General features: G+C 49.9%; 10 protein-coding genes across 10 annotated transcripts; 7 read left to right on the top strand and 3 right to left on the bottom strand.

Annotated features, from left to right (window-relative positions):
* Nucleotides 1–2,985: 2,985 nt before the first annotated feature.
* Nucleotides 2,986–4,967, top strand: N7484_009678 (MFS transporter; the record flags this gene model as incomplete). Its single annotated transcript, XM_057120065.1, has 3 exons — nucleotides 2,986–3,419; nucleotides 3,499–4,617; nucleotides 4,676–4,967. 3 exons carry the CDS (start codon nucleotides 2,986–2,988, stop codon nucleotides 4,965–4,967), a joined length of 1,845 nt encoding a protein of 614 aa, XP_056969620.1.
* Nucleotides 4,968–5,963: 996 nt separating this feature from the next.
* Nucleotides 5,964–6,984, top strand: N7484_009677 (uncharacterized protein; the record flags this gene model as incomplete). The annotated part of the gene is made up of 2 exons (XM_057120064.1): nucleotides 5,964–6,246; nucleotides 6,311–6,984. The coding sequence occupies 2 exons, from the start codon at nucleotides 5,964–5,966 to the stop codon at nucleotides 6,982–6,984; spliced, it is 957 nt and encodes a 318-aa protein (XP_056969619.1).
* Nucleotides 6,985–7,447: 463 nt separating this feature from the next.
* N7484_009676 (Rab family GTPase YPT6) lies at nucleotides 7,448–8,354 on the bottom strand (the record flags this gene model as incomplete). The annotated part of the gene is made up of 5 exons (XM_057120063.1): nucleotides 7,448–7,506; nucleotides 7,567–7,969; nucleotides 8,041–8,129; nucleotides 8,213–8,238; nucleotides 8,302–8,354. The coding sequence occupies 5 exons, from the start codon at nucleotides 8,352–8,354 to the stop codon at nucleotides 7,448–7,450; spliced, it is 630 nt and encodes a 209-aa protein (XP_056969618.1).
* Nucleotides 8,355–8,711: 357 nt separating this feature from the next.
* N7484_009675 (H(+)-transporting V0 sector ATPase subunit c'') lies at nucleotides 8,712–9,632 on the top strand (the record flags this gene model as incomplete). The annotated part of the gene is made up of 5 exons (XM_057120062.1): nucleotides 8,712–8,792; nucleotides 8,857–8,891; nucleotides 8,965–9,056; nucleotides 9,136–9,444; nucleotides 9,524–9,632. Exons 1-5 carry the CDS (start codon nucleotides 8,735–8,737, stop codon nucleotides 9,630–9,632), a joined length of 603 nt encoding a protein of 200 aa, XP_056969617.1. The 5' UTR covers nucleotides 8,712–8,734.
* A 546-nt stretch (nucleotides 9,633–10,178) lies between these two features.
* On the top strand, nucleotides 10,179–12,492 carry N7484_009674 (MoeA C-terminal domain IV; the record flags this gene model as incomplete). The annotated part of the gene is made up of 4 exons (XM_057120061.1): nucleotides 10,179–10,459; nucleotides 10,605–10,642; nucleotides 10,717–11,584; nucleotides 11,619–12,492. 4 exons carry the CDS (start codon nucleotides 10,179–10,181, stop codon nucleotides 12,490–12,492), a joined length of 2,061 nt encoding a protein of 686 aa, XP_056969616.1.
* Nucleotides 12,493–12,792: 300 nt separating this feature from the next.
* N7484_009673 (DDHD family phospholipase) lies at nucleotides 12,793–15,772 on the bottom strand (the record flags this gene model as incomplete). The annotated part of the gene is made up of 4 exons (XM_057120060.1): nucleotides 12,793–13,265; nucleotides 13,334–13,471; nucleotides 13,522–14,821; nucleotides 14,870–15,772. The coding sequence occupies 4 exons, from the start codon at nucleotides 15,770–15,772 to the stop codon at nucleotides 12,793–12,795; spliced, it is 2,814 nt and encodes a 937-aa protein (XP_056969615.1).
* Nucleotides 15,773–16,337: 565 nt separating this feature from the next.
* N7484_009672 (uncharacterized protein) lies at nucleotides 16,338–18,092 on the bottom strand (the record flags this gene model as incomplete). The annotated part of the gene is made up of 1 exon (XM_057120059.1): nucleotides 16,338–18,092. One exon carries the CDS (start codon nucleotides 18,090–18,092, stop codon nucleotides 16,338–16,340), a length of 1,755 nt encoding a protein of 584 aa, XP_056969614.1.
* Nucleotides 18,093–19,522: 1,430 nt separating this feature from the next.
* Nucleotides 19,523–21,470, top strand: N7484_009671 (putative FAD monooxygenase; the record flags this gene model as incomplete). Its single annotated transcript, XM_057120058.1, has 2 exons — nucleotides 19,523–20,164; nucleotides 20,220–21,470. The coding sequence occupies 2 exons, from the start codon at nucleotides 19,523–19,525 to the stop codon at nucleotides 21,468–21,470; spliced, it is 1,893 nt and encodes a 630-aa protein (XP_056969613.1).
* A 349-nt stretch (nucleotides 21,471–21,819) lies between these two features.
* N7484_009670 (CXXC motif containing zinc binding protein) lies at nucleotides 21,820–22,701 on the top strand (the record flags this gene model as incomplete). The annotated part of the gene is made up of 5 exons (XM_057120057.1): nucleotides 21,820–21,854; nucleotides 22,018–22,132; nucleotides 22,205–22,270; nucleotides 22,388–22,510; nucleotides 22,564–22,701. 5 exons carry the CDS (start codon nucleotides 21,820–21,822, stop codon nucleotides 22,699–22,701), a joined length of 477 nt encoding a protein of 158 aa, XP_056969612.1.
* Nucleotides 22,702–23,309: 608 nt separating this feature from the next.
* On the top strand, nucleotides 23,310–23,969 carry N7484_009669 (small nuclear ribonucleoprotein F; the record flags this gene model as incomplete). Its single annotated transcript, XM_057120056.1, has 4 exons — nucleotides 23,310–23,315; nucleotides 23,436–23,473; nucleotides 23,596–23,751; nucleotides 23,843–23,969. 4 exons carry the CDS (start codon nucleotides 23,310–23,312, stop codon nucleotides 23,907–23,909), a joined length of 267 nt encoding a protein of 88 aa, XP_056969611.1. The 3' UTR covers nucleotides 23,910–23,969.
* Nucleotides 23,970–24,214: the final 245 nt, after the last annotated feature.

The following is a 24,214-nucleotide window of genomic DNA, read 5'->3' as shown; positions in this document are numbered from 1 at the left end:
CGGCTTCGCAGGCGATGGAGAGAGCACACCCAACCTGTTATAACTTAGCAATATATTCCGGAAATGACTACAGCAAGAAATCCATACCATGCCACTGGGAAACATGAATGGTGATTCGGCCAAAGCGACCAACCACAAGGCCCCCCGAGGAATTTAGAAGGGCTGCCCATGTCGTATAGACTCCGTAGAGCAGAAGGAGCATCGACCGTTAAGAGACCTAGCGTGTTATACAGGGTAACTTGATAATTGTTCATTACAAGCCCTAACGCCAGTCGACTGTTCGAGGGGTCTATGAACATAGGATTTAGAGGCTCATGTGACTATGTTTTGAGGTAGGTCAAACTTGCTGGACAAACACAGCAATGAAGACCCGCCGGCGATAAGTCGGAATCTTCATGATCTCACAGAAACTGTGAGAGCTCTCTACCTCGTGAGGAATCTGGGCATCAATCTGCATAAACTCTTGATGCGCAAGCTCTTGATCATCTTCTGTAGCTAGTGAGTCGGGTCATCGGACCAAGACTTGCAGCGCGTTGTCTTTGCGGCCCTGGGTGACAAGCCGACGAGCAAACTCCGGGACAAAGGGGGGTTCTATAATAAGAAATAATGGCGCGACAATTATGTCTTATTAGCAATGCGTTTAATGTCGGAGCGAAAAACTGCACCTTGCAAGGCGAGAGAAAGGCGCCACTGAATCTGTGGGCTTTGCTCAAAGTAGCATCCTAGACCAAGCCATGCTGCTGAAGCCCGGATGATCTTATGAGACAAATCGTCTTCACGACATCAGAGCAGAGATACCTTCAGTACTCACGTACCCTATCATAACTAATGCCCCATGAGACCTATCATACTTCCACGACTAGAAGGTGGTGAAATGTCCGATTGGTATAAGAAAATCAATGTATTGATCATGCTTGAACCAGGCCACGGACGAGTTTTCAGATCAGCCGGTTGCGAAAGAGCAGCATATGGAAGCATAATCTCAGCCCACCCCATCCCGTTGAAGAATCTTGCAGCTATTATCGTTGCAATATGAACCGATGCCGCCTGGATGACGGCCGATGCAGTGCAAATAGCACACGTGATTCCAATGGACCCTCGTCTTCGAAATTTATCAGCAAGTCATGCAATAATGCCACATCCTATGATGCCGTCTGCATAAAATGTAACTTGAACAGCTGTTGCTGCATGTCAGCCTCCAAGCTTATCATCCAGGGCCAACTCCTTACTTCCATTGATACTGGTAGTTTAGCTTGCCCTGGGCCCAATTAGGCTGAGATCGAAGTACTGATAGAAAGAACCCAGATCTTGGACCATCCCCACGATGAAGTTATTGAAGCCAAAGGCAATGGACCCAAGGCCCACGAAGAGCACAATCGCGAGACTTTAGGAATTGATTGTCCCCAGCATCGTGATGACCGCAACTTCTGTATGTATTCTAGTCCGGTCTGATGTTGACATTAAATCACAGACGGGGGTTTGAAAGTTCGGGATTGTGGAATTCGATAATTCTGGTAAGACTAAATTCATCTACGCAGTGCAACATTAGGGCTGATATACGGTGAGTCTGGCCCCAGATCTGCATAACGTCGAGGTCTTCATCAGAGAACATGCAGATCTTTCTAAAGCTTGGCCCCAGGGCATCTTCCTCTTCAAATGCTCAATTTTCAAATGACTGCATACTTCACATCTCGCTGAAAGGGCTTTCAGGTACGATAAAGTATTAATTACAGAGAGGAGACGGTATCACGATGATTCCAAGATTTGTTTTGCTTCGGATCCGGGATTCCCAAAACGGGAACAGATCTACAACTCCGCAGGGTTGTCAACAGGGATGAAGACTAAAATTTGATTAGAGGACCTTGCCGTCCATGAGTGCTTGTTTCAAGGTTTCTGTATATTACCTACATCTATGTATGTACCCTATGTATTCAGGTACAGAGCACAGGGTAGGCAGATTCATGCCCAGGTGGGTACATGTCCACGATTCAGACGTCCATTGACAAAGCCACATTGATATGTTGAGGTATGTCGATACTAGAACATACTAGAACTTAAGCCGTGGAGTCTCTTGTTCCCTCGAAATAAATCCAGTGACGGCGAGGCACAAGACCCCGGAGAGTATTAGGTGGGTGGAATTTCGTCATAGGCGCATCTTTTTTGCCCTACACCTAGGCATCATACGCCAGGAATCTTGATCTCTGTGAGTAGCTTAATATGTGGAGTCTTCCAGCACTTGTTTATGTCGGCGCCATGCACGGATTTATGAACGTGGAGAATAAATGTGTCTACACGGTAAGCATTGATTCCGAAGAAAATTCCGCCAAGATTCCTTCGGATGGCGATGGTTAGCTTCGGGAATCTGGACCTTAACGGAAAAGACCCGTAGACCCGTAAGCTACCTCCGTCGCCACTTTTTTCGGTCTCGGATCCAAATTATTAATCGAGGGTCCACAATACATTGGGCATTCTTGAATCATGGTACCAATGGATGATGTCAGAAGTGGTCTGCAACTAATTTTTTCCCACTAGCGTCGATCCACTCACCAGGCGTTGTTTGCGGCCATACACTATCGCAAATTTTCAAATGCGGCGGATGTACCACATGAATTGGACTGATTTAATTGAACACAATAAAAAGATTTTAATAACTAAAGCTCTTGAAAACATTGCCAAAAAAAAAAAAAACCCCCCCATCAAAGTGGTGTTGGATCTGACGGTCTGCTTGAACCTTCGGCAATTACAGTTGCATCTTGAAGCCGTCGCGTTCGATAGTGGGTCTGAACGGTTAAGACGGATCGTGGTCCTCTTACTCCTATAGTTTTCTTATATGAGCCACCGCCGCTGAAAAGCCCCCCTTGTTTACTATGCACGTCCCAGGCAATTACTTGCCCTAATTTTCTCTGTCGCTCTTTACCTGCGCCTGAGCGCATCACCCCCGCAAACGTCATACGATAAGAGAGCTCCCGACCAGAGCTATTGGTCATGGACACCACAGCTAAGGAGATTGAGCAGGCTGAGGTCGACGCTGGTTCGCAGTCTCCATGGCAAGAAAAGCGAAAACTCTCAGGGGAGGCTGAGAGGCCTGAGACATCAGGGACTGGCTCGTCGTCAGGGTCGAGTAGCTCCATCGACTACGACCCCCAATTCCACAGACTCCAGTCACGAAACACGGAGCTCGATCTGGAGCGCAACCGGACCAACGTCTCGCGGACACTAAGCCGAATCGAAACTCAGCGTCTTCAGCATCAGCTCACTGTTGGAGAGAGCGTTAGGTCGCGAGGCTCCAAAGTACCACTACCGGCCTTTGGTGGCGGCAAGCCTTATCCTCCACCACTGCCTAACCGTGATGACTATGTCGTAGAGTTTGATGGCCCAGATGATCCTATATATCCTAAGAACTGGCCCACACTTACCAAGTACGTTAATCATTGGAATTCTATAAGAATAAAATACTTCCGAAGCCCCTTCAGATACTGACGTATGAAACTTCACCAGAGTTTACATCACCGCCATGCTTGCCTTTACGAGTATCTGTTCGACTTTTGATTCCGCCGTTTTTAGCGCTTCATCGCAGAACGTTGCATCCCACTTTAACGTCAGCCTGGAGGTCTCCGTCCTATCCAGCACCTTATACATTGCCGGTTATGCCTCAGGTCCGTTGATCTGGGCACCTTTATCAGAGCTCAAGGGACGTCGCCCGGGAATTGTTATCGCCATGCTGGGATTTGGTATCTTCAACACCGCAGTCGCCGTTTCGAAGGATCTTCAGACTCTCATGATCTGCCGTTTCTTCTCTGGTATCTTTGGTAGTTCGCCGTTGGCAGTCGTGGCAGCAGTCTTCTCGGACATGTACGACAACCGTACCCGTGGTACCGCCATTGCATTCTTCTCTGGCACTGTGTTTTTGGGACCTCTTGTTGCACCTTTCATCGGTGGATACATCAACATGTCATACCTGGGTTGGCGCTGGACGGCCTGGATCCCCGCATTCATGGGCTACGCGGCATTCGTTCTGAACCTTTTCTTCCTGAAAGAATCGTACCCACCCGTCGTTCTTATTGACAAGGCTTCGGAACTGCGACGCCGCACCAAGAACTGGGGAATTCACGCGAAGCAAGAAGAAATCGAAGTCGACTTCCGGGAGCTGGTCGTGAACAACTTTTCGCGTCCGCTCAAGCTTCTCTTCTATGAGCCCTTGATCTTGGCCGTTACGATCTACCTGAGTTTTATCTACGGCCTGCTTTACTGCTTCCTGACCGCTTACACCGTTGTTTTCGAGGGCGTGTACGGCTTTAACGCGGGAGAAAGTGGTCTACCTTTGTTTGGTCTCGTGGTCGGTCTAATCATTGCTGCATCCTACATCGTCTTTTCTGCCAAGGGCTATAACCGAAAATTGGAAGCCAATGGAGGTATTCCCGTCCCCGAGTGGCGGCTGCCCCCGGTTATTGTTGGAGGTGCTCTGTTCGCTGCTGGACTATTCTGGTTTGGTTGGACCGGGTTCAGCGGCACTGTCCACTGGATCGCACCTACCTTGAGTGGACTGTTCACCGGATTTGGTCTCTTGATCATCTTCATTCAATTGTTCAATTACCTTATTGACACCTACCTGATGTTGTGAGTTTCCCCGAATGATCTCGATGGATACTGGGTTTGATGCTAACCTAACCAATAGCGCTGCGTCGGCCATTGCCGCAAACACCTTCTGCCGATCCATGGTGGCAGCGAGCTTCCCTCTCTTTTCACGACAAATGTTCGAGAACATGGGCATCCAGTGGGCATCCACTCTCCTTGGATGTCTCGCGGCTGTGTTGGTTCCTATCCCTATTTGCTTCTATTTCTTCGGCAAGAGATTGAGAATGAAGAGCAAATTTGCTCCATTCTTTGAACCTGCAGCGGAGGCGGCTTGCGGTGATGAAGACGAGGAGTGCGAGGAGAACGGAACTGCTGAACCTGAACATTCTTGATATCCCCAAAAGTTGCATATGTATATCGACCTAACCTCCAAATTGGAGCTCTAGGATTATTCCTACAATAATATTATTTCATCTTACTTTGTCATCGTTGCTTCGTTAAGGTCGTAAGATAAAGATAGAGTTGTAACACACACCGTAGGCTACCGAGTCCTGCTGTGCAGGGAGAAGCTTCAACCGGGAAATTTATCTTCCATATCATATCATCAAACTGTATTCAAGCGGTTTCACAGTCGCTAAGGAATTCTGCCATTATTTCGATCTAGATTCGACTTGGAAACCCTTTCATGTTCCAAGCATCTAAAACTCGTCGATTTTCCAACAAAGCTCCCCGATTGGCCCTTGCATGGCGATCTCTGAAGATCATGTCTTCTTTGAATGGGTTTCTCTAGGGACATTCTCGACCATCAAATCTGGGGTGTTTATGGTAAGATGACAGCGATAGACGACGGTTCTGTTCAAGCTGAGTCGCCAAAGACAGGAGGGCATGTCCATCGAAGCGAGGGCATTACCGTCAGAATTATGGAACCTAAAGCATAAACAACCCGATTAGGGTGCGGCAATGCGCACAGGAAACCATGCAAAAACACTCAGTGCCTATGTTCAACTATGGCCTTTTGATTTTGGGGAACTCTGTCACCGCGCTCGTCTTTTCTTCTGACTTTGGAATGACACCTCCATGTCTCTCTCCCCGTGCACCAAGTTTTTTCTGACCTCCTCCTTCTATCTAAATATGCCCTTCTTCAATCGCTAACCGGAGTCATGGCTCTTATTGAGAGGATTATCTTCCTCTTGACTCAGCGTTGGGCTTTCTGTCTCGCGGCGATCATTTATTCCCTCGGTCTACTGTACATTGCTTTTTACAATGGGCCTCCACAGGCTGAGACCCCACGGTAACTTTACGATCCCAGAGATACTTGCATTGTGTTTTGTTGACGTCTTTCTAATGACAGCGTGTTGAGACCTTGGATCTCACATCAATCCGCAAGCATGTCCTCGTCGAGTATATCACATCTCTTCGATCATTTCCGCCTCCCTGTTGATGCCGACAATTTCACAGGCCTTAATGGAGAAACTTATCTGCTTCCATATTACCTCCCTCAAAAGCCCCCGTTCACCCAGCCATTGGGCTCACAGGTCCTTATTCTTGATGCAGACACGCGGCCGTTAGATGAGCCTGGAGGTATTTTGAATGAAACATGGGAGGGGTTGACAAGTCGATGGCAATCAATGAGTGGGCATACATACGGACGACTCAACCATTACATGTGGGGTATGCAAAAGGAAATCATAGTAATAATTGTTCAAATCTTCGAGTACTCGCTGATTCAACATAGCCAAAATCCACGGCTACGACTATAAATTAGTCACTGCAGAAGATTACCCCCACATACACGGAACCTGGTGCAAAGTCTCCGTCATGAGAGAAGCGATAGAGCACTACAAGTTCGTCATCTTCCTGGATGCAGATATAGTTCTCCCCCATCTCCATGTCCCACTGGAATGGCTTCTGAACTACTGGAACATCAACTCGGAGACTCTCATCGCCATGGCACGGGACCCGGCAGCCGATATCAACAAAGACGAGCGAGGCCAAGTATTTCTGAACACGGGATTTGTGATTGCGCAACAAAGTCTGCGTACCAAGGAGATGTTCGAAGCTTGGGATAATTGTCTGAATGGGACCCGGTATCCGGAGTGTCACCAATGGGGCGACAAGTGGCCACATGAACAGGCAGCTTTTGGGACATATCTTCGGTATGACTTTAACCGGACAGAGGACGTAAAGGCTTTGCCTTGTGCAGAGGCGAATGGGTCTCCTGAGGTGGCGGATACGGGATGCTTGGGCAAACTCGTGCGGCATTATTGGGCTACTAAACATCTGGTGCCGTCCAAAGTGCAGGAGGGTATCTTGCGATTTTTCATGCCGCATCTGCATGATCAATTCTTGCAGGAATACGAGAAAGTCGAAGTGAAATGGGGTGATCGATTGGGAAAGCATGAGGAGTAGTATTTGATTCGCATATCCCAGATTTCTCCAGAGCCATACAAATAAAATGTTGGTTTTCCCCTTTCAAGTACGTTGTCTAGGGTCAAGAAAAGTACCCATACTGTACAGCTTCATCGATTATAGGATATCCGACATGTTGAACTTATGGGGCCATGTTTGGAAAAAAAGACGCCTTCCACCAGTGAGTCCACAACTCCACTGTGACTAGGAAAACAAGATATAATGCAGAGAGAGAGAGAGAGAGAGAGAGAGAGAGAGAGAGCGGGGATCATAACGCTCAGCTTGCTGTGAGCGCAGAAAGAAAAAAGAGACCGCTTTCGACTGAAAGTTCGAAACACACGCTATTCACCTGCGCAATCGGAAAAGTGGAAACATGTACATCTTAAAATAAATGGCGCAACATCATGGACAGACTCGATTCTCCTCATCGGTCAAGAGGGGTGTAAATGCAGTTGGAGGACGATTAGCAGGCGCATCCATCGTTGGTAGTGGTCTCCTTGGGATGAATGTTCACATCGATCACTATAAAGCTCGCAATTAGTTATGCAGGAAATGCCAAGTGGGTGTGGAGACGAGACATACTTGTGCTTTCTCCCTGCTTGGCCTCACCCTCCATTCCTGGTAGAGCTTGGGCGATTCTCCGGAACAGTTGCTTCACGTTGTGGCCGACCTTTGCGCTGGTCTCGATGAACATTAAGCCGTTCTTCTTAGCTTCTTCCTCGCCTTGAGCGGTGGTGACTTCCCGCTTGTCGTTCAAATCGGTCTTGTTGCCAACCAGCACAATGATCACGTCGTTCCCACGTTCCCCGCGCACATCATCGATCCATTTCCGGGTGTTTTGGAAAGACTTGGCATTCGAGATATCGTATACGACAACCGCCACGCTGGAGTCACGGATGTAAGAGGGAATCAAGGAGCGGAATCGTTCTTGGCCGGCGGTATCCCAGAGCTGAAGGCGGACCGTTCGATCTTCCAGATACATCGTCTATATAGAGCGCTTTAGCCTCTCTCGCCACATTGCCACCACCCGCCAATAAGCATATAAAAGGTACATACCTTGGACAAAAAGTCGATACCAATGGTGGCTTGATATGTGTTGTCGAAAGAATCGTACATGAATCGCGTAATCAACGAGGTTTTTCCAACTGTGTCATCTTGTCAGGGCTATCCTCATTGCATTGTATCCACTCGAATCGATTGAGAAGCTCGAAGGAATCGGGAATCGTACCGCTTTGTTCGCCCAGGAATACCAATCTATGACCCATGTCAATCTCTCTGAGTTCTTCAATGATGGCGCCGAGGATTATCATGACTTACTTGAATTTCTTCAACGGGTTCGAATACGACCCTACCCCAGAGGCAGAGGCCATGGTTGCTGTTGGTGATAAAGAGAGGGGGGAGAGTGGGTTCAGGGGGATTTGAAATGTGCCGCAGGACAAAATGCCCAAAGAAGTCGCGACACGAAGTAGGCCCAGTTGCTAATAGAGCATGCAAAGAAATCGAACGTAGCAATTAGGTATTGAACGTTCTCCCCTCTCTGGTTGATATTCCACGATCAAGTTGAACGAGCCGTGGATCTGGGGAACCACGACTTGTCACCGCCCCGAGCCACACGGACCAGTTAATCCGCTCCGGCCACCGAAGCACCATTCACACTCCAACTGTCCGCGACAGCTCCAAAGCCGAGCTTTTTTATCGGCGCCCCTTCCTTGCGAGACCGTTCCGCTCCTTTCTTTTCAAACAGGTCGTCATGGCTCTCCTGTACCCTCTTGGTCTCTCCACGACCGCCCTTGTGGTGGTCGGATTGTGTACGTTGAACCCCCGGAACCTCCCCGATCTGGACAGTTCGAGCTAACCGCCCGCGATGGATAGATATGCTTTTTCAGGGAGAAGGTGAAGCCTTCAATGTACGCTCCTAGCCCGATACGCAAACCCAGACTCCCCGCCCGCATACGCTTTATTAACATGACGCGTTACTAGGTTGGCCGCTTTCTCGAAGAAGTATCCCCCTACGCCTGGGCAAACATCGGTATTGCGATGTGTATTGGCTGTTCAGTAGTTGGAGCCTCATGGTAAGTGTTTCAATGTGCTGGATTTCGAGCTTCGAGCTTGGATGTGATGTGCGGCCCCGCCCGCTGACATTGTTTACAGGGGTATCTTCCTTACTGGTTCTTCGATCGTCGGTGGTGGTGTTCGGGCTCCCAGAATTAGGACCAAGAATTTGATCTCCATCATTTTCTGCGAGGTTGTGGCTATCTACGGTGTTATTATTGCGATTGTCTTCTCCGCGAAGCTCGGCCCGGTCCCCGAGACGGAGCTCTATACTAAGAGCAACATGTACACGGGTTATGCACTTTTCTGGGGAGGTCTCACCGTTGGATTCTGCAACCTGATTTGTGGTATTTCCGTCGGTATCAACGGTAGTGGCGCAGCGCTTGCTGATGCCGCCGATCCTAGCCTGTATGTGACCCGACCCATGCCTGGGTATGCATGTTTTCGTCAGTGTGACGGTATCTGACTTTTAATCTCTCGCATTTAGGTTCGTGAAGATTCTCGTTATTGAGATTTTCAGTTCAGTTTTGGGTCTGTTCGGTCTCATTGTTGGCCTGCTGGTGGGTGGCAAGGCTCTCGACATGGGCGCGGCCTAATGATGCCATAAAGTGCGGGACCTTTGCATCAGGACAGAGGCTATGACTGCCTAGGCCGAGGCACCAGGATCAAGGAACTGGTCCAATCAACCAATCCACCTAGTCCGCCCCATATATGATTTCATCTCGGCATACTTTCTGTTTATTCCATCCCAATTTTTTTTTCCCAAAACTTCTTTCTTGTCTTATGTTTTGATACACAGCATTGGGGCGTCTGGGAATTCGATTCGTAGAAGCTCTCTGTGGGTTCGGTTCATGCTGAGTGCATCGCTGATCCGGGGAATTGTGCCCACTTGTGTACAGTAATGAAGTTATAGCAAATGAGAGCCAGTTATTCCGGAACGAAGTTATTGATCTCCATCATCCCCGCGTTTTGCTGATCCACCTAATTTCCGAAGTTGAGATTGTCGTAATGGAAATGTAGCACTGACCGCTTGCGTTGCATGCGTTCCGAGGTTTCGCGATACCCCAGAATTCCATAAAAAACCGCTTCTCTCCCACTCCAAAAACCCCACTTACCCGCATTCAACCACACAATTGCGCACAATGGAACCAAAATTGAAGGTAGCCATATTGATCGTCTCTGACACGGCCTCGAAGGACCCCACTTCAGACAAAGTAGCGGAGAGTCTGGCGCCCATCCTCGCCCAAGAGGGGAAGTGGGAACCCCCCGCAATCAGGATCGTGCCGGACAATGTGTTCCAGATCCAACAGGCTGTCTGCGACTGGGCCGATGGGGAAGAATGGTATAATCTCATATTGCTTAGCGGCGGTACGGGTTTCGCTGTCAAAGATAACACACCCGAGGTAATCATCCTGTTGTTTCTGTTGGTCAACCGGTTGGAATTTGCTAGATGACATCACCCCAGGCCGTGACCCCCTGATCCATCGTCATGCCCCGGGCCTAGTGTGAGTTACTATACCGTATCTATGAGTTTCATGAACTGCCCAAAGGAGGACTAATCTGTTCAGCCATGGTATGATCGCCGCTTCATTGAAAGTAACGCTATGTGAGATGACATCACCACCAGCCATACCCGGCCTGTGCACTACTGTATAAACATTGGACTGACCCCCCTTCCAGTTGCGATGATGGCTCGACCAGTTGCTGGTGTACGCGACAAATCATTAATTATCACTTTACCTGGTTCACCTAAAGGCGCTATGGAGAATCTTGAAGCCGTTGTGAAACTTCTGCCTCATGCTTGTATACAGAGCGCTGGGGCCAACTCTCGCACTTTACATGCTGGCGGCATGAAGAAGCTGGAAAGTGATGCTGGTGTTTCCTCAGATAACCACCATCACCACCATCATCATCACCATGCTCACGGTCATGGCCATGGACATGCTGTTCCCAAGGCCCACACCTTCCCAGCAGACCGACCTCAATCAAATGACCCATCCGCGGGACCTAATCAACGGTACCGTTCCTCACCGTACCCAATGCTCTCTGTGGAGGAGGCGCTTCGCACGGTAAGCGAGCAGACTCCTGCCCCGATAGTCATTGATGCCCCAGTGAACACATCCATTGTGGGGTCAGTCGTTGCCGAAGATGTCTACGCGGCTGAAATGGTACCCGCCTACCATGCCAGTATCGTCGACGGATACGCCATCATTGCTCCCAAACCTACCGACGCCGGAGCATCAACCAAGGGCGTGTTCCCCGTAGCATCTATCACCCACGCCACCGCTGGCGGGGTCTTAGAGCCACTCCAGCCTGGTACCATTGCTAGAATTACTACTGGTGCTCCTCTGCCTCCAAACGCCAATGCTGTAGTCATGGTCGAAGATACCGCCCTAGTCTCCTCCACCCCCGACGGCAAAGAAGAGGCCACTGTCGAAATCCTAGCTGACGACATCCAACCCGGCGAGAATGTTCGCGATCCCGGAAGCGACGTGACACTTGGCTCTAAGATCTTAGCTCGTGGAGACTTGATCTCCCCCTGCCGGCGGTGAAATCGGTTTACTGGCCGCAACAGGAACCAGAACTATCAAAGTATTCAAGAAACCCCGCGTGGGCGTTTTGAGCACAGGAGACGAGCTCGTAGAGCACGACGACCCCCGCAAGCTCGTCGGTGGCCAGATCCGTGACTCTAACCGTCCTTCCCTTCTCTCCTGCCTGTCATCATGGGGCTTCGAGACCGTGGACTTGGGTATCGCCCGCGACACTCCCGCCAGCGAACTGGAACATGCCCTCCGTGACTCTCTCCGCGGTGTCGGTCGGGCCTCTGCAAGTGTCGATGTGATCGTCACAACAGGCGGTGTCTCAATGGGCGAGCTGGACCTCCTCAAACCAACCATTGAACGCTCCCTAGGTGGTACCATTCACTTTGGCCGAGTTTCCATGAAGCCCGGAAAACCCACCACTTTTGCAACAGTTCCCTTCAAAGAATCCGACTCTACCAGCGGTCAACAAGAACGCAAATCAAAAATTATCTTCTCTCTCCCCGGTAATCCGGCCTCTGCCCTGGTTACCCTGAACTTATTCGTCCTGCCTTCTCTGCACAAACTCTCCGGTCTTGGAGAGAGTTCACAAGCCATCGCCACGAAGCCCTGGATGGCGCCGCAGCTTGGCCTGCCGCGCGTGGCTGTTGTGTTGACACACCATTTCCCTCTTGATCCCAAGCGCACCGAGTACCACCGTGCTGTCGTGACAGGCTCACGCTCCGATGGCCGCTTGTACGCCACCAGCACTGGTGTCGAGGGCGTTGGACAGCGCAGTTCGCGGGTGGGCAGCATTGCCCGCGCGAATGCGCTTGTTGTCCTTCGTCCTGGACGTGGTGTTGGTATCAAGGGTGAGATTGTGGAGGCGTTGATGATGGGTCCTGTTTATGGATCTGATACCCGAATCATTTGCTAGAGCATCAAGATTGTTTCCTTCGATGAGTACGACTATATACAGGGGCTGGACTCCCTAGATTATACTTTCTTTCTCTGTGATTTAACATTACCTTTTATCTCTATTGTCCGTTTTCTTAAGGCTGCGGTTCTCTGATATGATACAGTGTTCTCTGGGGCAGACTGCCAGTAGATATCTATGAGCAAATGACAAGAAAGTCAAGCAATAAGCCTCCTCTTGAAACATATGTAAACCCGAAATGCAATCGTACCAAGTAAAGTCTTTAGTGGCCGAGATAAAGACTCCGGGCCAGAACAAAGCTCAACCCTTTGTGACCTTATACCCCTTCTTCTTCTCCGCCCGCAAACCAACCAATGTCCCATCCCTCCCCTGCTTCCTAGCAATTTCCACAACAACGAACCGCACAAAGTCCGTCAATGTCCAGTAGCTGCTATGCGCACTCAACATATTTAAATATTGGATATTGAGTGGACCACCTCCACCGGATAGATAATAGTCTATCTGGCCATTGTCGTTGAGAAGCAACATACGTTTCTCGGCAATTTCTTCACGGGTGAAGTCGTGCGTTTCCATTTCAACGTTTGAGGGCAGTTTGGAGACCATGGCAGGACGTACAGGGTGCGCCGCAGGAAGGAAGCTTGCTGATGAGGTACTCCAGCGGAAGACGCTGCCAAAGGATTGCCAGAGGCTAGAGGTAGAGCTGGGTATTGAGGCTACTTTGAGAGAATTGGAGAGGTCATTGTCCACGGCGGCGTTGACACGGTAAGCAATCGCTAAGACAGGTTCATTAGTATGAATGGATAAGCAGATAGAGTAGAGACGATGAAAGGGTTTGGCATACGGTCTGTCGTGTGCAGGATGTTATACAAGTTGTCGACTGCGAGACAACCGTATGTGCCAGCTTCGCCAGCCACGCCACGAAGACGGTCTTCGCCTTGGCTACCTGCTTTCTCTCTGCCTTTTCGAGGGAGAAGATTCGCTAGACGATGTTAGATCCGGAAGTACGCCAGGTGATAAATTTGAAGATACCTTTATTGAGCAATAAGAAGAATCCGACAGGACTTCCACAAAGAAACAGATTGGCAGTATCAAACTCAAAGATATCGCTATGCAGGGGGGTATCGAAAAAGTTGAAACGAGGGACGTGTGTTGGCTGATGGCTTAAAATGTCGAGGGCCATGACACTTCCCAAAGAATGTGCAAGGAGATGTACGCGACCATTTTCCTGGAACCCGGGGTTATTCTTGCACCAAAGACGGTAGATACGATTGGCTTCCCGGACAACTGCCTTGACCATCCTTGGCTTGTGATGTGACAGATAGTAAGGAATGTCGAGCATCACATCACTGATCAGTGACCGTACAGCAGGAAGTGTCTGAGGGGTAATGTCTGCAAGGGAATAGTCGTTCGCAAATGGATCCTCCATGTCCGCAGCATCCGGGGACGGGTCTTCCAAAGATAATGTCGTACGCCAGTTTATGGGCAAAACCATGATTCCCCCGTGATCCTGCCGTACATGGGGCCAAACAGGTGCGTTATTAAGCTCCATGTTCACTTCGCGGCGGAATGCATTGATCGCATGTGTAAAATGGAAGCTTTCCATTCGCTCTGACAACTTTTGACCAATGCCATGTATGACAAACATTAAATCTGTGGGAGCTGGACGCAACTCTTCCATCTTACAAGCGTAGCATATTTGTTCGCCAGGGGCTGGCGTTGGGTTTTGTGAGGGGTTTCGTCGAATATAATTCCGTACATCCACAGGATTGGCCTTGGAAGGATGCAACTGATCCCACAATTTGCGACTGAACCCACGAACCACAGGTATCCCAATTTGGCGTCCTTTGCGAATTGCACTAAGTGGTTTTCTGCCCTTGGATACAGATGGTAGTAAGCTTGGTCGGAGGATCTGGGCATTCACTGCATCAACATAAATAGCGCTGGAGGCGAGATATGGCTTAGCGCCCTCGGGGTGAGCTGCGGTTACCCCAGAAGCTTTGTTTTTATCGAATGATAAAGTATTCTGTGCCCCAGCCGATGAAGTACGAGTGTCCTGCTCGGTTTGTGCAGTTCCCGGTGGATTAGCAGAGCCTGGCTCGTTTTTGGGCCACAATTTATGCGCAACTTTCATCTCTGCGTCAGCACCATTTTCTACACAACTGTTTAGCTCGTCTTGCCAGGTCTCAGTCCATGGCTTCAGGTAGACGTATCCCTCTTCCAATTGATTTGCCACCGGTGTCTCCACTGGGAGCATAGTGTTTCTGTAGAACCACGTCGCCCTGACCACAGCTGACACGTCGTGCAGCGGGCTCCAATAGATTGGTTTCATCTGTAGGACTTTAATTATTTGTTTGTGAAGCCGGAGAATTTCTCATACCTTTAAGTTTGGCAACTCAACCAAGTGAAGGCGCATTGCGCCCACTGGAATCTTTGTCTGGACTTCTTCGGGGTCCGCTATTTCCGCGGCGTCATCCACGCTTGTGTCCTCTAGGCTGACAGTCGTTCGGAGCCCCGAGGGCTTCGAAGATGAATGATGGGGAGTATTGCTGCGCAACTCTGCTTGCCACTCTGCTCCATCTTTTGAGGCCAGTGATTCGAATGAACGTCCAAGTGGAGTGCCTGGCTGAGAATCTGGCGCTCGGATAAAAGGGGAGCCGCTGATACTCGCATCACGAGATGGAGGTGCCTGGAGACTGCTCGTAATTTCGTGGCGCTCCGAATCCTCACCGGGCGGGGAAAAGCTCTCTCTCTTAGCTCTACTTGAATCATTCATGGACGAAGAGAACATCCGCTTTCGGTGACTAGCACCGCTGCCAGTTGGTGGAGCAACCTCATCTGGTATCGACATCGAGTTGCTCGTGGTGCCCCTGCTGCTGCCCAGGCTGGAGTCTCCTCGAGCTGCCGTCCTTTGACGGCGATTTTCCTCAAAAATTGATGCATGGCCCGGTACAGCTATCCCCGCACGTCCCTTCGATACCCCCGCATGGGATTCACTGGAACCGGATTTCCTTTGCTGAGCTTCTCGTAAATCCGACCATGCCGTCTCCAAGGCAATATTATCTCTCGCTGAGAATGGCTGCGGAGGAGCTCTTTCATTTCCCCATGCTTGCCCACTAGCGGCGGGAAGCGGAGCCAAAGGATCGTCGATTGGTAGGGATGAGACATAGAAAAATTGAGATCGAATCTCTGGCGGTGAAGAAAGCGAATACAGGCTTTTGAGCTCGGGCTCGTCATCCGTCAACAGACAGGATGGGCCGTAGGTATGGAATGGGCCGGTCATTGTGACCAAGGGTCCCACTTTTTTTTGGAGTGGGAAATCGAGAGTCCGGGGCGATAAAGTCTGGGATCCAGATCTAGACGCCGCTTTAGGTGATAATCATGGTTGAGCGCTGTGGCTGGCCAAGCTAGTGCTTCGGTAACATCTGGTCGGGTGGTCAAAAATGACTGGCAGGTTGCATCCAAGGGGAAGATAAAGAAGAAAGTTCAGAGAGACACAAAAGACCCGATCTCAGCAAGGTGATGCTGCCTCAGGCGTTTTGTGCCAGGAGTCCAATGACGTCGCCGCACGTGCCAACATTTGCCCAACAGTTTGTTTCCTTGCTTTGCTACTACAAATGGACAGTGGAGATCGATCAACGTGATTTCCATTGTTAAAATATGGATTAATAAACAGTCATCTATTAATATACCTAATAATGATAGGATGACTGAAAAGAAAAGGCCGGACACCTGATTGCTGAACTCCTGACTCCTACGCTTAGAAAGTAAACGAAACCCAAGTATCCGGTGTTTGAGGGAAATGTCTTCAAGCAGAAGAAGATCGGTAACAGAGAGAGGAAAAATGCTTATGCAAAATGAGAATATGAGCGGTTTTGACTCTGGTCGGAAGAACGGCTCAACTCGGATGCTTCCACCATCTGCGAATGCGCCCAGGCAATCAGGTCATTCAATTCTCGAAGGGTTGATACCGGTGCACCCAACATATCCAGGATCTGTTGAATTTCGAACAGGTTCTTTCGAATGGCACTGTCTGGCAGGCAAAAAGTGCGGGCACTCATCTCTGTCGCGATGGCTTTCCAGCTTTGCATGCTCGAGTGGAACTGCATTGCATTGGTAGAACATCCACCACTGAAATCCAGAGTGCGACGGTTTTCCAGGATCAGCCTCCGTTGGGTAGTCTGATCGAAGTGGAATTGGTACACCTGTGGACGATTCTTTGATCCCCATTGCTGGAGGACCTTGTTGACGGAGTATTGAGAGATGCGGCCGTCATAGTATTGACGAAGCAGAAAATCATTGGCAGTGGTGCAGATCATCACTTCTAGGTCCGAATACAGTTTTGCTTGGCAGGTGGGTTTCAACGACATCTGAAGATTAGTCTTGAGAGTTCCCATCAAACTACTGGCGAACGGTTTCGAGGGGCTCTTTGGATCGTGATTAGTCACTTGCTTTCTGAACTTCTTGCTGAGGCCCCGGAAGAGGGCTGGCCTTGATATCGACGTGGGAGTCGGATTCAGAGGTAGTACCGGAGGTGGCTCAAAGATTGGTGATTGAATCACTGAACCAGGATGAGGTCCAAGCCAACCGTCATTGCCGAACAGTTTCTTCCGTTTGGGAGACTCGACATTTCTTACAGTCAAATTTCGAGCTGTTTCATTGAACTCATCCACGCCATGAAGAAGCAAAACACTCGACTGTCGCGAGAGATTAGGGCGGGTACTGAGTCGAGTACTGAGCCGAGAAGTGATGTGTCGGGTTGCGCTGAGTCGGTTCGTTCCTTGGGTGCTGTTCACAGAACGGAGAGAAGCTGCCTGGCTGCGAGGGCGCTTGGAAGCTCCAGGGTTGACCAAAGTTGGCTGATTATTTGGTCCGCGCTTGACCGGCAGATCCAACGCCACTGGAATCAACGACTTGTGAGTCCCAATTTCTAATGCAGCGTTGGAGAAAACAGGACTGCACGATTCAGGGCTGAGCAGAGCTCTGATGGAGGATTCGTCTGGGATCTTATCAATCGATTGTAGGGGAATTGGCATGAACCCTTGCATGAGGTCTGCCATTTCGGTATCGATATCAATGAGGTGTGGATTGCATTCGGCAAGAGACTGATAATCGGCAACGTCCTCTGGTCCTGTTGGTCGAAACCATGTACTGGAGTGCGCATTTGGGTCCTCCATCGGGGGTGTAACATGGCATCCATAGTCACTTGTGCTGTTGGGCGAGTATGTCCTTGCAGGCAAGAGAAATGGGTCTACGCTCTCGGGCTCGTATGTTTTGGCAGGCAACAGGAACATGCCCGAAGGTGGAAGTTCGTACATCTCGGCAGGCAAAAGACTCAGGTCCAACTTGTCGGGTACGTATTTCTCAGCAGGCAAGAAAAGCCCATCTGTGCTGCGGGCTGACTGTGGCTCGGGAAACTCACACAGGATCATTCTTTCCGGCGAGGATTCATTTGCAGACAACTGACACAGGTTCATGCTTTCAGGTCGGTATTGCTCTCCGGGCAAATTCGAGCTGTCGGGTGAGTATGATTTTTCAGGTGCGAAATTCGTGTCGACGCAATGGGAAAGGAACGCCTCTTCAGGCGCAAAATACAGATCCATGATGGTTGCGAATTTATTGGCTCGAATGCGATGACAGAAAATCAGGGGCAAGAGAATGGTAAAGAAGGAAGGGCTTCTTTCGAGAAGGAGAAAGAAATTGCATTTGACATAGGGAGCAAAAATACATTCACTCGGTTTGAGAATCCCAAAAGAGGCAGCGTTTGGAGGGGAGGCTCACCTGACGGGTTTGAACCCCGAGTGAATATGGTCAGCCTGAAAATTCACTTTGAGGACGCGAGTCATATGCCATCTGTAGGCAGCAAAGCTTCAAATAAAACAACAAGCCATTGAGCACCACAACAATCATCAAGATACGTAGTGGATGATGTTTTACGGCGACATTTTGAACTTGACCTATAAATCATGAAGTCCTACATATTTCCCCATTAGGCAAGTCGGCCTCCTCCCAGGCGATGTAGGCCCGAGCCGGTTCTTTGTGCCGAGTGTTCCCGCTTCCCCGTCCGGAGTTGCAAAGTTGCCTTCTATGTACCCGGGGAGATTAAAAAGATCCCGGGGTACCTGTCTACCCCGAGGCTAGGCACTGAGGTAAAATGGCTCAGAGCGTTAGTCCGGGAAAAATCCCCTGTAGTTATCCTCGATTTCTCGGTAGTTCCGCTTTCCAAGGTTATCAACCAATTTGGAATTGAATTTCTAGTCAACATTGGAGTCAGTATTCACGTTCATTTCTATCACTACTCATATATCATATCCCGTAGGATTAGACCGAATCCAAAAAGTGGCAAGTACACCGGGTTTCCTTGTTGGGAACTGCCAGATTCAACTCCCTGGATATTACGGCTGAGATGAAAGGCTGATCTTGAGGACAATCGGCACGGGACCCAAAAACCCATTGACCAATTGAAAGCACGGAATGGTGATTTGGGCTATCAAACAGATCAAACACAGATATCAATCCCGGGCAAGGCTGCCGAAGATGGTCACACGTGACCACCTCTCCACTTGCCGAAACGACATCCGTGCTGTGGGGAAGCTGAACTTTGCCAATGCATGACGCTAGGCCTTGCAGTTCGGTTTCATGGACGGCATTCACTGGTGGCCACTTGGGTGTTCCCCACACCTTGCACCGCGTCGAACTCGTCCATTTTTCCATAATCCGGGTCTTCCGGCCGATAATTGGTTCACCTTGGTCGGTCCCACTGTCCTAACCATTGTTTAGTCCCCTACAAACCGATCCCCAATGCCGTGACTATGCTCCGTCACATCCAACAAAGCTTAGTCGGCCCGCTTACCCCGGCTTGCCTTCAATTATTTATAAAGCCATGGCCCTCGATTATTTCTTTCGATTAATTGTGAATACGCAGGTTCAAGCTTCCAAGTCAAATTTTTTTATCTGAAGTTCTCTGTGGTATACTGCGTTGACCACCATTGCACATACACATACCTGAATCCTCCAACCGACAATCCCCACGATGGTGCAAGAATACGACATCGTGATTGTGGGCGCTGGCCCTGTCGGCCTGCTGCTGTCCCTCTGCATGTCCCGATGGGGCTACAAGGTCAGACACATCGATAACCGCCCCGTGCCGACTGCCACCGGTCGCGCCGACGGTATCCAGCCTCGCTCCACCGAGATTCTGCGCAACTTGGGCCTGAAGCGCGCAATCATGGCCTACGAGCCCGCCAAGGTCTACGACGTCGCTTTCTGGGACCCCAAGGGCGATGGCTCTGGTATCGGCCGCACCGGCAGCTGGCCTAGCTGCCCCCGCTTCATCGACACTCGCTACCCCTTCACCACCCTGGTTCACCAGGGTAAGATCGAACGCGTCTTCCTCGACGAGATTGCCAAGGCAGGTGTTCAAGTGGAGCGTCCCTGGACCATTGTCGGCTTCAAGAACGACGGTGCCAACGCCGACTACCCTGTTGAGGTTAACCTGAAGTCTTTGGACACCAACGTGATCGAGAATGTGCGCACCAAGTATCTCTTCAGTGGTGAGGGTGCTCGCAGCTTCGTTCGTGAGAAGCTTGATATCAAGATCCACCACAAGGACCCCATTGCCTACGTCTGGGGTGTCATGGACGGTGTTGTCCGCACTAACTTCCCCGATATTGAGGTAAGGCTTTCCTTTCATCCCATACCGTCATAACAGCTTCTAACCATTGTTTCAGACAAAATGCACCATTCACTCCGATGCTGGCTCCATCATGGTTATTCCTCGCGAGGACAACATGGTTCGCTTGTACGTTCAGATTGCCTCATCTACCGACGCCGACTGGAACCCCCGCAAGACCGCCACCGCCGAGGAAATTCAGCAGACGGCCAAGAACATCCTGAAGCCATACTGGGTTGAGTGGGACCGTGTTGAGTGGTACTCCGTGTACCCCATCGGTCAAGGTATTGCCGAGAAGTACACCCTGGATGAGCGCGTCTTCATGGGTGGTGATGCCTGCCACACCCACAGCCCCAAGGCTGGTCAGGGTATGAACACTGCTTTCCACGATGCCTTGAACATGGCCTGGAAGATCCACGCCGTGGAGAGCGGATTTGCCGACCGTTCCATTCTCAGCACATACGAGAGCGAGCGCAAGGACATTGCGGAGACTCTGCTCGACTTTGATTCCAGATACGCCGCGCTCTTCTCCAAGCGCCGCCCCAACGCCAATGAGGTTTCTGCTAGCAAGGCCGTCAACTCTGATGCTGAGGAGGATGAGTTCGTCAAAACCTTCAAGTCTTCTTGCGAGTTCACCAGTGGATACGGAGTTGCCTACAAGCCCAATGTCTTCAATTGGGATGCCTCTCACCCTGCTAAATCTTCTCTGTTCAACATTCCCGATGTTAAGTTGACTGCCGGTCGTGCCTTCACACCTACCACTGTGACCCGTCTTGCCGACTCCAACTTTGTCGAGTTGGAGCAGGAGGTCCCCGCAAACGGATCGTTCCGTATCTTCATCTTCGCCGGTAACCAGAACAAGACCAAGAAGGCCATTGCTGACCTGGCTGCCAACCTGGAGAAGGAGCGCTCATTCCTCTCTGTCTACCGCCGGTCCGACATTGCCGATGTGTCCTTCTTTGAGCGTCACAATCCTCACTCCAAGCTCTTCACCCTTTCCGTCATCTACGCTGGCCCCAAGAATGAGATCGACCTCGACTCCATTCCCCAGGTTCTGCGAGACTACCACCACCACCTCTACGCTGATGATATTCCTGATGTCCGTGTTCCCAACGCTCAATTTTCTGCTCACGAGAAGCTCGGCATCGACGCTGAGAAGGGTGGTGTTGTCGTGTGTCGCCCCGACAGCCACGTTGCCTGCACTTTGCAACTGGTGGAGGGCAGCGGCACCGCTGACGCCCTGAACGAGTACTTCAACTCTTTCTCTACCAAGCCTTTGGGCCAGGATTCTCAGCAGAGCCGCCTTTAAGCTTGGACAGTGTAAACTTAACTTTTGACAAACTTTAGATTTGATTGTACATAGCTTGTTTTTTACCGGCCGTTTTGAGTGGCCGCTTGAGCATCATTGGCGTTGCGTTCTATTTTATACAATTTCTACGAATGAAGAATATTCACGATCAATCATATTTCCATGTAACCTATGTTTGAAAATGAGTCAACTTGTATGTTGGCTAAATGAGTCTATATTGTATGGTGGTCACATGCCAAGACCGATCTATTTTCATGTATTTTCTCCACCCCGCATCATCACGATTCTCACTTGGATTCGTCGACACACATTCGCAGACCAGACATTTGCAAGTCTAGCCCAACACAAAATGCTTTCACTTGTCCTCAAGGCTGAGCTGGAGGGGTAAGTGAATTATAATTCCTCCCTATATTGATTCCACGGTCGCCATTTTTTCAAGGCTCTTCCCCACCATCGCAAAAGAAACAAAGATCTATTGCATGCCATATGGACAGGTTCAGAAGACAACAAGCTTTGAACATGTTTTCTTTCTGACATTTCAAAACAGTGTCACCGACCTCCAGCCCTCTGACACTGAAGAGAACCCCTACTTCTACACTTTCAAGGTGCAATGCAGCTCTTGCCGCGAGACGCACCCCAACTGGGTCAGCTTCAACCGCTTTGTAAGTTACCGTCTAGACGACATGCATGAAGTCATGTTAGTATATGGAAACTCATCGACCTTCGACTTTTAGGAGCAACATGAGATCCCGGGTAGCCGCGGCGAGGCCAACTTCGTCTGGAAGTGCCGGCTGTGCACGGTAAGCATGTCCCATTTCTGCTATCCAATCCCAGTGACAATGTCATATCTCTTCAGTTATTTTTTGGCTGTTTAATATTGGGTGCTTTATTCCTCGCATGACTAACAATACTACCAGAAAACCCACACTGCTTCCATTGTCTCGGGCCCCAACGTCTACGAGGCAGATGAGAAAAAGGCCGGCAAGAAGATCATCGAGATTGACTGCCGCGGACTTGAGTTTGTCGACTTCCAGGCTGATGTGAGTATCATGGTGTTCCTCTTATCTACGTTGTCATTCTTACACTATCACAGGGCGAGTGGGAGGCCAAGGGTGCTGAGACTTCCACACGTTTCAAGGAAATTGACCTCATGGAGGGTGAGTGGTATGACTACGATGAGAAGGCCGGTGAGGTTAGCATCAAGGAGATCACCTGGACTGTTGGCCGTTGATTCAAAAGTTTCGAGCTAGTTGCAGAGCGGGTTGGCGAAGATGGTGTTGCTTAATGGGTGTTTTCTTCTGGGTGATGACGATGAATCTTGGGGATATATGGATACTCAATCTCCAAGTATTTTATGAATTTTTTTCACTGTATTACTACCAGGGGCTTGTGGTTAGCGTGTGGAGTGGGAATCTGTGGGATTCAGTGGCAGTACAGGATGTGCCGTCCAGCAGTGATGGCGTCGAAGCTACATACGTTTACGTCCCATTAAAAAGAGTAGCTCTGGTACGTAAGCTTTTACAACAAAAAGAAAACAGCTAGACCTAGAGAAAAAGAACCTACGTAGGTCCAACTGTTTAATTATCAAAACGGAAGGCAAACTGTAAAAGCCATATCGTGCTGTATGAGACAAAAGCGGTGAGACTTTACAGCGTCTCATTGGCTCCGCTCCTTGAACCCGTCCAGCTCACATTTTCGCGCTTCACGACTCCAGACCACCCCCGACCATCACGATCAAACCGAGAAGGAAGCTCCATTGCTCGGCTCTTTCTCTTCTCTTCCCTTCAAAATCCCATTCAATAATACAATTAGACCGAATCCGGCCGACATACCGCCACAATGAGCGTACGTCAGATCCCGACCCGACTCCTGCCCACCATCGAGCTTCGCCGCGGGCTCATACCTGCCATCAGAAGAGCAATTTAGATCGCGGAGAATAGGCTAACACTGCTCTTTGCCTTTTAGTTCCAACCAGTCAACCCCCGGCCGTACTTGCAGGCTAGGTACGCGATCCCCCACGACCCCAAAGCATTCATCCTATTCTCATGGATATCTTCGATATGTTCTTTGGATACTATGTCAAAGAATTTGGAAATGACGGAGACTGACTTATTTGCGCCTACAGAGTCGGCACCGAGATGATCATTCGCCTGAAATGGGGCCAGACCGAGTACAAGGGTACCCTCGAGAGCATCGATTCCTACATGAACGTTCTGCTGCGTGATACGGAGGAATTCATCGATGGAAAGCAGACTGGATCTCTGGGTCTTGTTCTGATTCGGTACGCATACCCCGAAACCAGGATTCATACAAGCAATACCTGCCATTGCTACGCTGCTTGTGATGTGGACAGTCACTGACTTGATTCTCAGGTGTAACAACATCCTCTGGATGGGCGCGGCAGACAGTGTGGAAATGACGGACCTGCAACTAAAATAATATGATCATACGATGCGAGTGCGACCGGTGCACTAGATCAGCTGTACGCGCGGTTGTTAGGGCCTGAGCTAGTGCCTGCGGGGAAGGCCACTTCACGGGTCGACGATCATGCGCCAGTACTGAACAGGCGGAAATGTGAAGCAGCGAGTTTGTATCCGAAGCATACGGACCGAAGTCCTCGAACCCCGCAGCCAGGCATGGAGGATTAGATGGGAGATATCTACGAAGGGCCGTCAGGGCTCGATATTGTCAGTGTGGTTTCCTTTGCTTTTTTTTTTTCGATTCATGAGGCGTTCTGGTTCTTC

This window comes from Penicillium longicatenatum, assembly GCF_028827895.1.
Source record: "Penicillium longicatenatum strain IBT 33135 chromosome Unknown contig_6_segment0_segment0, whole genome shotgun sequence".
Lineage (NCBI taxonomy): Eukaryota > Fungi > Ascomycota > Eurotiomycetes > Eurotiales > Aspergillaceae > Penicillium > Penicillium longicatenatum.
This window is presented reverse-complemented; position numbering and strand designations above follow the sequence as displayed.